Below are 14,233 nucleotides of genomic sequence, written 5' to 3' on the forward strand. Positions count from 1 at the left end.
CACACTCCTTGCCCAGGTGTATGCTCATGCCATGAGGTAATCTCCTCTCGTCATTATTAATACAGGATTACATTTATTCTCAATCCTAAAATCGCACACGCTCCTCACTAAAGTACACGCACTGTCTGCCAGGGACCGTCACAGGTAGCAAGGCAGTCAGGTAGCTGTGTGCTACCAGCTGGCACTAGTGGACTTTCATCTGTTTTAACTCTAACAACCCGATGGAGGCCTGCTGTCCACCTGTCTACTAACGAAGGCTTTTCCAGACAACGGGGGGATTTTTGTACCATAAGAATCCACTACAGCTTTGTAAATCAGTTTTATGACGGTAAGACTACAATTAAAACTTCTATTTGTTTAGAGACACAAGTGATAATAATCTTCTTAAGAGAACATGGTTTGCATTGATCATTGATGTGCACTGTTATAGCTAATGTGAGTCATGTTTACTTAAACAGACATGAGGCTTAACAGTATCTCAACACTAAACTTCATCCACACACAGACTGCTGAGGTGATTTGTAATGGTCTTCATACGTCTATGTAACATAATGCTTTGTCTTTATCCTGAAATATAATTATACTCTACAATCCTGGTATGAACTAGATTAAAATCATGTATGAAAAATGAAAAATCTATTGATAAAATAGTTTTCATATTTCTTCACCAGTCCTGTACTGTTTTTCCAGATGTTTCCTTGGTCTGCAGTCTTCTCCCTTGAGCCCAAAGTGCCCGGCCAGCGCACTACTGAGGAGCTGGTAACTAATACTCTGATGCTGGAGCTGGGGGCCATGGTGAAGCGCACTGAACGCATCCGTTTAGAACGGGCGACAGAGGGACGACGCCGCCGGCGCAGCTCCTCCTCTACAGCTGACTACAGCTGGCTGGCGAACAACCCGACCCCACAGCCCTATGAGCTGACCCCCAACGACCTGCTGGAGCTGCAGGACCTCTGTGCCAAGATCCCTCCTGCACAGTGTGGCCCTCTGATAGTCAGGTGAGAAAGAGCTTAGATCTCTAGACTGCTGGTCAGACAAAATGAGTAAATAAATATTGTTTGTTTTGTCTTTTTTAGTTTTTCTAGATAATTATAATCCCAGCTATTCATCCCACTGCAGGTTCAGGAGGCTGGTGTCACAGATGGAGCCTGAGGTTCACGAGGTTCCCCGGCTGTTTCGCTCAGTGCTGCGAGACTGTGTGGACGAGGTCAATGGAAATGAAGATGTTCAGACAGACACAGTGATTGAGAAGCAGCAGCGCAGCAAGAGCCTCTCCTTTGTTACGTTCCGCACAAAGTTTCGTACGGGGCATTTCTTCAAGGGCACGGGTATGAGAGGCTCCAGGGGGAATCTGCAGCAGCAGGTGGACTGGTCAGATGAGGAGGAGGACGGAGAAGGGGAGGAGGAGGCCATCAAGGCCAGGGCCAGGAAGGGAAGGAGTAAAAGCATGCCAGAGATCACCCCCATGGAGCAGAGTGCTCAGGGGTGAGAGAAGGTCGGAGGAGTCAGGGATACTGGGAGGGAGGGGAAGGAGCACCTGTTGAGATATGTGTCAGGAAGAGAAACTGGTGTCACTGAGAAGAGGGAGGGAACGTGAGCCTAAATTATAGATGGTCAGCTTAAATATAAGGAGGGAAGAAAAACATAAAGATAACATGAAGGATAAGGGGTGATAGATTTGTCTTTCTTTATCATTTGAAGATGAGAGAGAACTATTAGAATATTTCTTCACTTTCAGGAAACTGTCTACTTTCGTATGTTTTTGGTCCCAAAAGCTGTATTGCTTTGATTTGATGGTGTCTGAAGCAGAAAGGTTAACATTTTATTATTGGGCTGATGGGTCTAAGAGTCTTTAGACACCATGCTAACATGCTATAGTACAGTAAAAGTGAAATATTTACCATCTTCAAGATCGTAGTTTATTGTGTTAGGGTGTTCTTTAGCACTAAAGAGGGGCCCAAAAAGTCTAATCATAATAAGCTATTACAATTCATACTCCAAATTTCATGTCAATCCAGCTCTAAAAACATTTCACTAAACAGAATTATGTAAAGTCGGTAGAGTCATCATCTGTGGGCTGCACAAAATGTCATTACAGTCGATCCAGTGTTGGGAGTCACTGTGTAGTTAAAAACTAAACTGTGCTGCATTGTATTTTGATGAGTAAATGTTTTGTAATGCCTGGACATGCTTCAGTTATCTGTAAAATGATGTAACGGCTGTGTGAACAACAGCTGATGAATCATGTATGTGTCACGAACTGTCCCTTTAATAAGGTTACGTAAGAGACTGGATGACGGCCTTCAGCGGCAGAAGAAGGGGTGGAGGAGCTCAGGCCACTCGTCTGGATGTTCAGCAGCCACATTTCGGCTCTGGATAACCAGCACGGTTAGTGAGTGCTCTCATAGTGTGTCCATCAGGAGAATCCTCGTAACCAGGGAATAACTAGAATCATCTGTACATTTTTTATTGTGAATATAAAATATTTGGGGAAATTTACAATGTTCTCATCACTTCTGTGCAATTAAACATTGCTTTTTTCAAAAACCTTTGAGTTTTGTTTTGTTATATATAAATATAATTGAGATTGTTATTTGAAGAATGAAGAATTTGAAAAAGTTAATAGTTAATTGATGGGCAATGGATAAATGCAAGTGAAGAAAACTAAAAAACCCCCTTATATTACTGACTGCAGAGCTGATTAGCACCTCTCTGTTGACTGGCCTCATAATGCAGCACAGCTAATTATATCGCTGCTGACTAATCCTCTTATCTAATGAAAATCTCAGACATGAATGCCAGGATGCCATTGTTATTTTATTAATATGCACTTTCTTATCAATACAGCATCATCACTATTTGCACTTTATACACTGAAGTCAAGGCATCTGGCTAAAAAAACAAAAAAAAAAAAAACAGGGAAAAAATAGGAAGAATATTTTCTTTCTTCTTAAAAAGCTGTGGTCATTTTAATAACCTCCTGTACATTAGATAAAGAGGGGAAGCAACTACAACAGTGACGTCCAATCAGACACTTCCAGGGAATCTGGCTGATGGAGTCTCTTCACTAGTGGGTCTTCACAACCAGCAAATCCCCTTCATAAGCACTGATGTCAAACCTGGATCCAGATAACTCTCCCTGCAGCCCTGAACCAACGCAACCAGTCAACCTGCTTGGTGGCTGCAAAAAACAGTTTTAAAACAATGTTGTTTATACTGTATAACGTATCATCATTTCGCACAGCTTGTGCCTGAATTCTGAAACCAGCAGATTTTCCTTCAGCTGGACGCAACTGCTGCCAGGACACAAAATGCTGCACGACAAAGTGTCTTTGTTTTGTGTCACAGTTTAACAAGAGTACCCATTTGGCAAAAACACTTTGAAAGCAAAACAGAAAAGAACTTGATAAAAATATTTCACATCTGAACTGAATGGCGGTGAGTGAAGTACTGTTTGTAAATAAGACACAGTCATGCTCTTCAATAAAAAGTAAGTAAACTAAGAAGTGAAACTATATGAGAATAAACTCAGATTCAGTTGTTTGGCTTTGAAACATGTGGGGAGAGGGTGTGGACAAGAAAAAAAATTAAATTAAAATTAAAAATACAGTTTGCAGAATCAAACCATTAAATTATAGCCATTTTGATTAAATGTTCATGAATAGTTGGTCAAAGTACTATATAAAGCAGTTTTCTGCTCTCTCTCTATACAAAGTGGGGATTTTAGATAATTTATTCTTTTTATCAGAACTGTAGAGTTTTATAAGGGAAGAGTTCAACATCTTCATTCTTCACTGAACTGTTGAATTAAGATCGAGAGTCTGGAGAGTCTGTGGTTTGGGAATATCTGACCAGTCTATATTCACTTGTGTGGATCCCAAGTCTCCATGAAACGGTCTCTCTGACAGAGAAACCTGTCCTTCAAATACATCATCCAGACATGTCGTCTCCATCCAGTTTTAGTTCTCTCCCCCTCATATGATGTGCTTTTTAAGCGAAGAAGACGACAAAGATGATGAAGAAGATGACAAGGACGAGAAATATCTTGATCATCAGCCAGCGGTTAGAGGAAACCGACTGGAAGTATTTGAGGATCTCTGTGTGAGCGGCCTCCACGTTCAGCTGGGTGTCTTCCACATTAGCATCGATTCTGAAAAAAGGAATGACAGGGATCACTGTGATTGAGAGTACAGACGCTACCTCTCATCAACTTTCTTTCAAATCTGTTATCGTTTGGACACTGTACAGACCAGAGATCAGCTTACCTCTGGATGGTCTCCTCTTGTTCCTTGACCATATGAGCCAGCTGCTGGAATATCGAGCCTAGTTCCACGATGGTGCTCTCAATGTTCTGCATGGTGTCTGCTCGGCTCTGGATGTATGAGTCCTGTAACAACACAGTCGTCAACAAACTGCACAGACTCATTCCTGAACCCTACTTTAACACTCTACAGACCTTCCCTGTCTACCTGACTTTGACTAATAAATAACAGTCTACCTGCTCATCAATAAGTTGGAGTTGCAAGGGATTTGCTTGAGAGTCCATATCGATGGCCACATCCCCCAGACTCCGGGACTCATCCTGCATCAGGACCGAGCTCTCTGAAAGGAGATAACAAGCAAAACACAAACAGGTTCAACATGATCAGACAGAAATCCTCAATGGTAGAGGGGAAAAGCAGAAAGAACAGCAGGCAGATACAGTAGCTAGTTATACCCGCTGGGAGAGTCAAACGTTCCAGGGAAATACCTTTTAAATTTGAGGTTGTATAGCCCTGGTAGTCATTGCGTGGCTCGCGAGCTGCATTCGGCTCCTGGGCCCCTTTTTTGCGGCTCCCTAAAATATTTTTTAATTTTTGCATTATAGAGGACCAAATACAGTAATAATCATTCACAACGACTTCGAGCAGTTCCCTATTACAACAGCTATTCGAAAAGTACACTGCCAGTCAAAATGTTTCTGCACTAGGGCTAAATGTTCAACCAATTTGCTCATTCTCAATGACAAATTTAGGAATAATCCGCTTAGATGTGGACAGAGAACCTTTCAAACTAGATGTTTGTTCTATTTTTGCAATGACGAGTTGTTTGCCTCCATGGCTGTTCCAGTTTTACTTCTGTTTAAACGCCCATTTCTGAAATGAAACGCACTGAACTCTATGTTGTCGGCTGCAGGAGCTGAAATATAGTGATTGTTCAAGCTGAGTTTTAATTAGATATAGGTTATATAAAATAAAACAACATAATACAATTTATTGTATATGTTTATTATTGCATATTAACAATGACAACAATGTTTGAAATATTGTCAGAGATGCCAAATAAAGGCTGTTTGTAAACATTTTACTGGCAGTGTAAAGATGCACAGGAAGCATCTTTAGAGGGTCTCTAGTAAAAGTGTTTAGCAAAACGTTTAACTATTTGTTTAGCAAAATGGTAAAATCTGCGGGAGCCAGACATGTCAAAAGCTGCCTTAAAGCCAAAACAAAGAAACAATAAAGGTGTGTTCACTCTGTTACACTGCCGTCACCGCTTTAGTGTTAGTGTTAGATAAACAGATGATGAGTGGGTCTAGTTGGGTATTCAGATTTTTAGAGGAACGCTGATGATCAGGACATAGCGAGATGGTGGCTTTGTGCGTCAAAAAGTGCCACTTGGAAAACGGAATGAGACCAGAAAACGTACAGTTACCTTTTACCCGTCTGGTCAAATTCAATGCTTCCCCTCGTTGGTTTAACAAAAATGGACACAAAATATGTCTGAGACAAAACTTTTGCCACAAACAATATAAGTAAAGAGTGAACACGCCCTTATGGAGCTACAACCGGATGCTTTGTTTACCTGTTGGTACCATTACGTTGATATGAGACCCTTGTAAAAACCCTAGTGAACGACTACAAGCATGACGCTGAGATGTGGACAGACTTACTGAAGTTGTTGGCCATCATAGGAGAGGACGAGGCCGGAGGCTGTGAGAACTGCTCTCTCCTGCTGCGCTGCTGCTTCAGGTTCTGCAGGAAAGAGATAAATGATGGAGAGAGTAAACACGGCTGAAATAAAAAACCTATGCTCTCTCCAAATTTAATTTTAGTATTTTCTGCTTCTTAATGATACAGCAGACTACACGTGTCTCACCTCTGTTCGGACTTCTAGGACTGATTTGAAGTCATTGGACATTGAAGCCAGTTTGGACTGTGGACAACAAAAGACAGGTTATAGTAAGTGCAGCTTAATTCACTTTTTGTTACAGAGCGACAGTGTAAATAAGAATTATACATTTTCTGGGATACAAAATTGTGACCTCAATGCACATAACACTGCCCGTCCAAAAAAAAGGCACCACCTGGATTAAACTAAGAAAATAGGATAATTAATAATAGTAATTGGATAATTAATTTTTCTGGCAACAAGGGATTTAACACTAACTGATGCAGTAAGTAGCATCTCTGTCTTTATCAACCCTGTTGGAAGAGGTCAGGTCGGCTGACTACATGAATATATTGGATGACCAGGTTATTTCATCAATGGATTGGATTGATTGGATGGATTTTTTCTTCCCTGATGTCACGGGCATTTTCCAAGATGACAATGCCAGGATTCATCGGGCTCAAATTGTGAAAGAGTAGTTCAGGGAGAGGACACATCATTTTTAAATATGGATTGGCCACCACAGAGTCCAGACCTTAACCCCACTGAAAAGTTTTGCGCAGTGGTCGGGCATTTCCCATCATCAATGCAAAATCTTGGAGAAAAATTGATACAACTCTGGACATGAATAAATGTTGAGATACTACAGAAGCTCAAAGGTGGTCCAACAAAATATTAGTGTGTGATTTTTTTTCTTTGACAGTGTATAACACAGAACTGTTATTTTTGAATCTACCTGTAATGATACCACTATGGTGTTAGAGTGGGTTTGGATATGTCGGCCACCTGGAGCTCCACGAGACCTCACCAAGTCCTGCAGCTGTGCTATCTGTTTGTTTAGACTGTTGATATCCTAAAAACATAAACAAGGGAGAGATTAGACAGATAAGAAATTCCCAAGACTCAACATTAGTGCTCTACACAAAATAAGACATGGCACGTCCACAAAACCACATTTTAATGTACACAATTCCACTCACTTGTTTTATGATGTACGTTAGCTCCTCGATCTCCACTGCCTTGTCGTCAAATAGAGATTTTCTTTTTGCCACTAAAACGAGATCATGTAGAATCATCACACTGGTCAAGATCACACACATATTTTTATAAAAATGTAAATGATGCTAAGCTAATATTAAAGTAACACTTACAAATAGTGAGCTTCTCCAGTTTGGCAAATGTGTTGCTCAAGTCTTTTCCAATTCTCCTACGTGGAAAAAGAAAAAAACAGGAAAAAATGTAGCTGTTTATGTGTTAAATGTAATGGTGAATGCCTTTGTTTGGACTCAGTCAAAGGATTTCCAAATGTGTAACACTAATGTAATAAAGCTGTGATTACATGCAATAAGGATAAGGATGGTAATATGCAAAATACAATAAATAATAAAAATGCATAAAATCACACACATAGAGCAAATACATAGACTGAAAACAATGAACAACTTACTTGGCCATAACTGTAAAGTCACTGCGCTGCCTGAGAGCGTTGAGAGCTGGTTTACTAGGCTGGACTCCATTCTGCCAGGGAAAGGTAAAAAGTAGTAAGTACATGGTGAAAAGGAAAATCACAAATAAGAGGCAATGGAAAAGTAGGAATAAAGTCTCCTCGGTAGTGATTTAGTTGATGATGATTGTCATAAACAACAAGAAATTTATTGGCCACCTTTTTGCATATCTAAATATTATCAGTATTTGTGCTGGCTCTGTTCTGGGGTGGAGCTGGACTCTCTACATGCTGTAGCTGTTCTGTGCTGAGGATGCTGTTCAAGCTCCTCTCAATCCTGGACAATCCCTCCGACCCTCTACACAGTGTGCTGGCAGAACAGAGGAGCATGTTCAGCCAGAGACTGATCAACGTTAAGTGCTCCACAGAACGCCATTCCACCCCGGATTATAATTAGACATATTTTCATCCATCTTACATATTCTGTATATACAGTATATTGAGTTTTCTGTATTGATGTCACTTTTTATTTATGTTGGTGTGGATTTTTCCTGGTTGTGGATCCCTTTCTCTCTGTCTGTGTTGAAATCAACTGTAACAAGGCAAAACAATTCCCCTGTGGGATTAATAAAGTTTTTCAAATTTTGAATCTAATTAAATAAAAACTCTGTATCTGTTGGTTACATGATTGATGTTATTACTTAAGTATTGCTAGCTTGTACTTTTCAAAATCAAATTTTTCATGGGCACTGGTAACTTATGATTACAGCCGATTTACTGGACAGTATTATTGAGGCTTATGTTTCTGTTATGTTCATGATAACTTTAATTAATAATGTTGAAATTTCAATACATGACGTAATTTGATATTTGGCTTTAGGAGAAGGGGCTATTACAAGATATGTACTGACATATGTTAGTGCTCTCTGGTGGATGAAGTACGGCACTGATACAGGGCTACTTAACTACCTCAAACATGTAGCCAAAATATAGACAGATATCAAAATCGCTGTGGCAACCAAAATCTATACTGGCCTCGCTAAATTGCTTAACTAAGTATGGAAAAAAGATTTTAGCAAAAATATGGTAATTGTTGTCATGTTGTTGAATTGAAACGTGAATCGTTAACATATGTAAAAGTATTGCATACAGCTGGAAAAGACAGACAAATGTGTGACTTAAGTGTCAACAAACATTCTTTGATAAGTATGACAATAAAATAGAAATTAAATTGCACTGTACTGAATTAAAAGAGTCTTAGATGGTCTTAAACATCAGACATCTGTTAATGCATTAGAATAATGTTTGCCTATGAGGAACCAAAACTTGACAGAGAACCAGCAAGAAACCAAAACCAAAAGCAACCAAAGCAAAATTAATCAGCAAAACTCTATTATGAAAACACACTTAGGATACAAACGCTACACGTAACAGATTCGACTGAATCTGATTTCTGTATTGGTTTATTAAGAGGCGTGAGGTGTCATACCTGTCTGCCTTGGAGAGATTTACAGGCCGACTGGAACTCGAGGGTCCGGTCACGGCACGTCATCCTGCCGCCGGTAAAGTGTCACCAGTCCACTGCAGACCAAAAACAACCTGGGACTGCAGGGTCCTCTTGTGCTGTGTGGGGTGGACGGATCGAAGACCAAAGTCACATCCAAGGTGGGGTATCCTTCATGGACATATGAACACACATGTCTGTCGTAACGAGGGGAAACGTGTCAAAACAACATCTACTGCCACAGGCTGACAATTTGAATTTAACAAAACCATCTGTTCGGGTACGGTCAGTAGTAGTTAGCTGAAACGCAGCCGGCACCGTGAGCTAAGAGCTAACACCAACAAGACTTTAAACGAGCTAGCAGCCAGGGATCAAACAGCAAATAACCGCCATAACACACACATTATTCCACATGCGAGCTACAAATACACACGATTAGGTAACAATGACTACGTGAAGTCAGGAGCGGCTCTGTGAGTGAAGGCCGCCCTTCACGGCACAGCTGATCACGGCCTGACCGGCTGCGGCTAACACGGGCTAACGTTAGCTACATAAGGCTAACCGGTTTTCTGTCCGGTGTATTCTGCTTTACGTCGGTCACATTCGACTTAAACTGAAACTGTGAGGTTTAACTTCAGCTAAAAGACAAAAACAATTAGTTCCAACTTACTTGAATTGAGATTAGTTCATATTTCGACAGCCCTCGGTGTTTCTGATCAAAACTAACCAACCCTGGAGTTAAAGTTCCGATCCGGGTCATTTCCGGCATTGACGTCACTGCCACGTCTACGTTACCGAGGTGGAAAATCCCTGCGGGTCCAACAGGAGACCACCAGGGGGCGACACGTGTCTGTTTACAGTGAGCTAAAGGTGACATTATAGCTGTTTATTTTAGTTTATTTAGCATCGATACAGCAACAGTAAGTCACAAACAACGTATTTTTGTGCATTATTTAACTGCAAAATAGCATAGTCGTACAAAAATGCACATTATTGGAATGTATCAGTGCCACAATCTAACTGGCCACCCCTGGTGCCCTCCCTGCAGAGGTAATAGAAGTAGTCGCCTAAATAGTTCGACCACACCAGTATTTAGTGCATGCTCTAAAATGAGCTTACTAAATGTATTAGTTGCTCATTTTATTTTATGAATCTGCATAAGTAAAGTACAAGTACCTTTACTTAAGTACAGTACTTTCATTCACAGTACATTCTTACCAGCCCTCCCTACCTGTCAAGGTAGTAGGTAGGTAGTTGGTCTGTGATTATAACGGAAGGCAGCACCTTTAGCAACAAGGACACAAGACCAAAATTGTCATTAAATCATAATAATTACAATTAATAATAAATAAGGCGTATTTATGAATCATGTGTTAATTATTATTATTATTAAAGGTTTATTATTATTAATAATATTTTGAAACACTGCAGTTGCAAAGTAGCTTAATGCAATTGCTGTTGTACAGAGGATGGTCTCATGCTTTCCTAAGGTGTGAAACATGGACATTTTCTGTCCAAATATTTGGAAATTACTGACACATTATCTGATCCAAAAATGATTTGTCCTCTTCAGTATTCAGTGTTAAACAAACTCTGAAATTCACTGGTAACGCTCACTGAATTCCTCCTGCTTCATGTTGGCTTTCATGTCAATCTGTGACAGAGAACACAATGATAGTGTAAACAGATATGACTCTGAATGGAATCATTGTAATTACTTAAGTAAACATTAAAGGGAAGTGAGAGCAATAGTGTCAGTACATTAACAGTCCATATTTCCTGAAACCTAAATTCCCATGGTCAGATCTTAGTAAGCTGTTTGATTATGCACAGATGCAAAGATGGAGGAGTCCAGTTCAATTGGTGACAGTTCTGTTTCTGTTTAGTTTTTTCTTTCTGTCCAGTCTGTTCCTCTTCATGCCAGTTTCACATTTTGCCACCAGATGTCCCCAAGTCCCTCCCTTTCCTTGAATCACCTGCACTACATCTGCATACTCTATGACCTGACCAAGGTCTTCTACACCCGTCTCCCAGGCTCAGGATGGGCGGCCATCTGCCTCAACAGGTCAGAGAGAGTAGAAAGTGGAGAGAGAAAAATTATGATCTTTCATTTCTTTATTGACAACAACCATAAAAACAGAGTAGCAGCAATAACCTCAACAAGGTGTTTACTGTAGCTGTGGATCGGACCTGCACATCGTTCAGGAGGTATTTTAACCCATTGTTCCTGCAAAACTGCTTTATCTCTGTCATATTATTTTAATGTCTCGTGTGTGGCTCTCTTAATGTCGTTCCATTGCCTCTCTATTGGGTTGAGGTCTTGGCTCTGACTTGACCACTCTAATAGGCAGATTTTGTTTCTCTGAAGCCATTCTGTTTTGTGTTTTGGGTCATGTCCTGTAGCATCACTCAACCTCAACAGAGTTTCAGCTGACGTACAGACATTCTCACATCCCCCAGTCACTTCAAGCTGGCCAGGACCTGAGCAAAGCCCAAATCACGATGTTTACAAATTCACCTGCTAGGAGGCCTTTGGCAAAATAAGTGGCCTACACTAATCCCCAGTTCTTCCATGCTTTGTGTGACAATAAAACCCGATTAGCTGTGTGGTAATTCAGTTAAACACAAATTAAAACGCGGCCTGTAAGTATTGTATCAACTGAAACAACAGAGCCTTTAAAAACTGATTTTAACGACGAAGGCCTCATAACCAGGTAATAAAGCATGATCCGCCTGAAAGCCCTTCATCAATGTAATGTGCTTTAGTACTACATAAATCAATACCTGCAACCCGAGAGGGTTCTCCTGAGGGTCTGAGGTCCTGGAGCAGGTTCTGCTTTGGTAAATAAATATATCATATGAAAGATTTACAACTAATCTGACAAAAACACGCATTATGCTTCTCAGGTGATGTTTTTGAGCACCCTGAAAGATAATTTTGAGCATGTTGCATGAACATCGGTGTCAGAAAAAAAAGTACTGTCTGTAATTTGGCTTGATTATACGAACTTAGTTCTGTGATATGTGTCATTAGAAATCAACCTCAGTGTAAGTGAGAGCGGAGGAGAAATGAGTGGACAGACAAACACAGAATGCGATTGGCTGCTGCTTCAGGTGAGACAACCTGCAGGTACAAAGAGAGATAACATCAAGAAGGTTCTCTGATCTCCACTCACTCCTACAGGTACCCGCATCCTTCGCCTGACAGGACTGGGCATGCCAGACCACAAAAATGCCTTCACCTATTTACCTGTTAGACCCCCAACCACAGAAACCCCAAGCCTGCCACCCCCCCATGCCCTCCACTACTCCTCAGATAGCTCACCTGCACTCCCCTTCACCTTTTATACCTCACTATAATCCACAAAGCTTATCTCCTCTGCAGACACACTCTTTGTTATGCTCATACAGGGCATTTGATGTTTCAATCTGTTGCCTTATCAGGACAAAATAGCTCCTCTTTCAAAGTCTCCCACTTGTGGATTTCAGCCATTTTTCTTTATGCATTGCATTCAATTATTAAACAATACTGTTTCTAATTTTATCATATCTCCTTGTGTTGTTTATATTTTTATCCGTGTTAAAACCCTGTCTAGAGCTATGGAAATGTGCTCATCCCACTAATCCAGTCTACTCTAAATATCTTAACATCTTTTGAATAGATTGATATGAAATATTGTTCAGACATTCATTTTCTCCTCAGGATGAACTAAAACAGCTTTGATTATCCTCTAGCTTTTGAGTTAGTGTTATCATTAGATCAACATTTTTATTTGTGTCTGGTGGCTTTAAAGTGCATATTATACACTGTAATCACTATGTCCATGGGTCACAGAGGGGCTTATCTGCATGTAATACACACCTCTCTCTCTCTTCCTTGTTTCCTGTCTTTTTCTAAACTGGACAAAAAAACAAATATATCAAATGTTTTGATTTCTGGTCATAAGAAAGATTTCTGTGAAAACTAATGACACAAACTTCAGCTGTTCTAAACTTAGTTTAGTGCTAATTAGCAACATGTTAACACGCTTAAGAAGAAGAGCATAGTAAATATTCCATCCATCTATTATCTGAACTGTTTTTTCACTTAAGAGTTGTGGGGGTGCTGGGGCCAGTCTCAGCTGTCACTGGGTGAGGGGCAGGGTACACGCTGGACAGGTCGCCAGTCCAGGTCGCAATAATGATAATACTACAGTAGCATGGCCTTAGACTGTCAATTTTGTTAATAATTAGCTTTAAACCATGAAATACAGTGTATGTTGGTGTGTAAATCTATTTGTAAGCAAGTTTTTTTTTTACAAAACTGGCTTAACCATTGTCATGCTAACAGGTTAATACATTTGAATTTAGATTATGTTTTACAGAAGATAATTAAACATCATCATAAAGGCTGTGATGTTCACGCTAAATTCTCAGCTTGTTGACTTTGCAGATACGGTTTCCCACGTAAGACCCATAAACCTTTAATGGAGGTTGGTGTCCTTCGGTGGACTGAAATGGACGACGTGTGGATCCATGTTTCTGTTGGAGATAACAATGTTTGTTGGTTCTGTAACATAAAATAAAAAAGTTCTTTGTGTTCACAAGAGATGTTAAAAACACTTTCCTGTCTGCAAACACATACGACTCTTTACTCTGCACACAGTGAAGTCAGTGTCTTTCTCTTTCACTCTTTTATCTCTCTGTCTCACACAGGAGCACTGATACCATCTGACAACATACACTCGGAGGACAGATAGTGTCCAGTACCTGCTCCAACACAGCTGCTGCTACAAAAGCAGGGAGGAAACCGTGGCTGGAGTTATTAGAAAAACACAGCTATGAATGCAGAGAGAGCAAGGTGGAAAAATACAGGAAGTCCTGATACAAGTGCAAAGGCTGAGAGAGACAGATGACGTGAGGGGTGCAGAAGGATCCTGACGGAGAGAGACATGAGCTGTTCACTGAAAATACATGTAAGAAGTTGAATTAATGCATGAAATGAGTGAAATAGAACCACAAAGAACCACATGAAAGTTTCTGTCTCTCCATTGTTAGGCACCAGCATGACGACACATTGGGTTCTGACTAAAAAAGCAGATTTTGGAGTAAAGGCATCTTTTCTATAACACAGCATATGACTCACTCTGTCCCTTTCT

The 14,233-nt window shown here is 40.3% G+C and overlaps 2 protein-coding genes across 5 annotated transcripts; one reads left to right on the forward strand and one right to left on the reverse strand.

The window, feature by feature from the left end:
- Positions 1 to 690: 690 nt before the first annotated feature.
- On the forward strand, positions 691 to 1,489 carry zgc:162144 (RD3 domain-containing protein). Its single transcript, XM_026358556.1, has 2 exons — positions 691 to 998; positions 1,120 to 1,489. The coding sequence occupies exons 1-2, from the start codon at positions 691 to 693 to the stop codon at positions 1,487 to 1,489; spliced, it is 678 nt and encodes a 225-aa protein (XP_026214341.1).
- A 1,310-nt stretch (positions 1,490 to 2,799) lies between these two features.
- stx5a (syntaxin 5A) lies at positions 2,800 to 9,855 on the reverse strand. 4 transcript variants are annotated; one of them, XM_026358265.1, is made up of 12 exons: positions 9,766 to 9,855; positions 9,081 to 9,292; positions 7,595 to 7,665; positions 7,299 to 7,354; positions 7,128 to 7,198; positions 6,884 to 7,000; positions 6,136 to 6,192; positions 5,930 to 6,011; positions 4,751 to 4,837; positions 4,499 to 4,602; positions 4,266 to 4,387; positions 2,800 to 4,150 (listed from the first exon to the last, which is right to left on the reverse strand). In XM_026358265.1, the coding sequence occupies exons 2-12, from the start codon at positions 9,141 to 9,143 to the stop codon at positions 3,991 to 3,993; spliced, it is 990 nt and encodes a 329-aa protein (XP_026214050.1). In that variant the 5' UTR covers positions 9,144 to 9,292; positions 9,766 to 9,855; the 3' UTR covers positions 2,800 to 3,990. The 4 variants fall into 4 exon arrangements, with proteins under 4 accessions (XP_026214050.1, XP_026214052.1, XP_026214051.1 ...); XM_026358267.1 differs by having other exon boundaries at positions 3,991 to 4,150; positions 9,081 to 9,214; XM_026358266.1 differs by having other exon boundaries at positions 3,991 to 4,150; positions 9,081 to 9,266.
- Positions 9,856 to 14,233: the final 4,378 nt, after the last annotated feature.

The sequence above is a fragment of the Anabas testudineus genome, chromosome 10 (assembly GCF_900324465.2).
Source record: "Anabas testudineus chromosome 10, fAnaTes1.2, whole genome shotgun sequence".
NCBI lineage: Eukaryota > Metazoa > Chordata > Actinopteri > Anabantiformes > Anabantidae > Anabas > Anabas testudineus.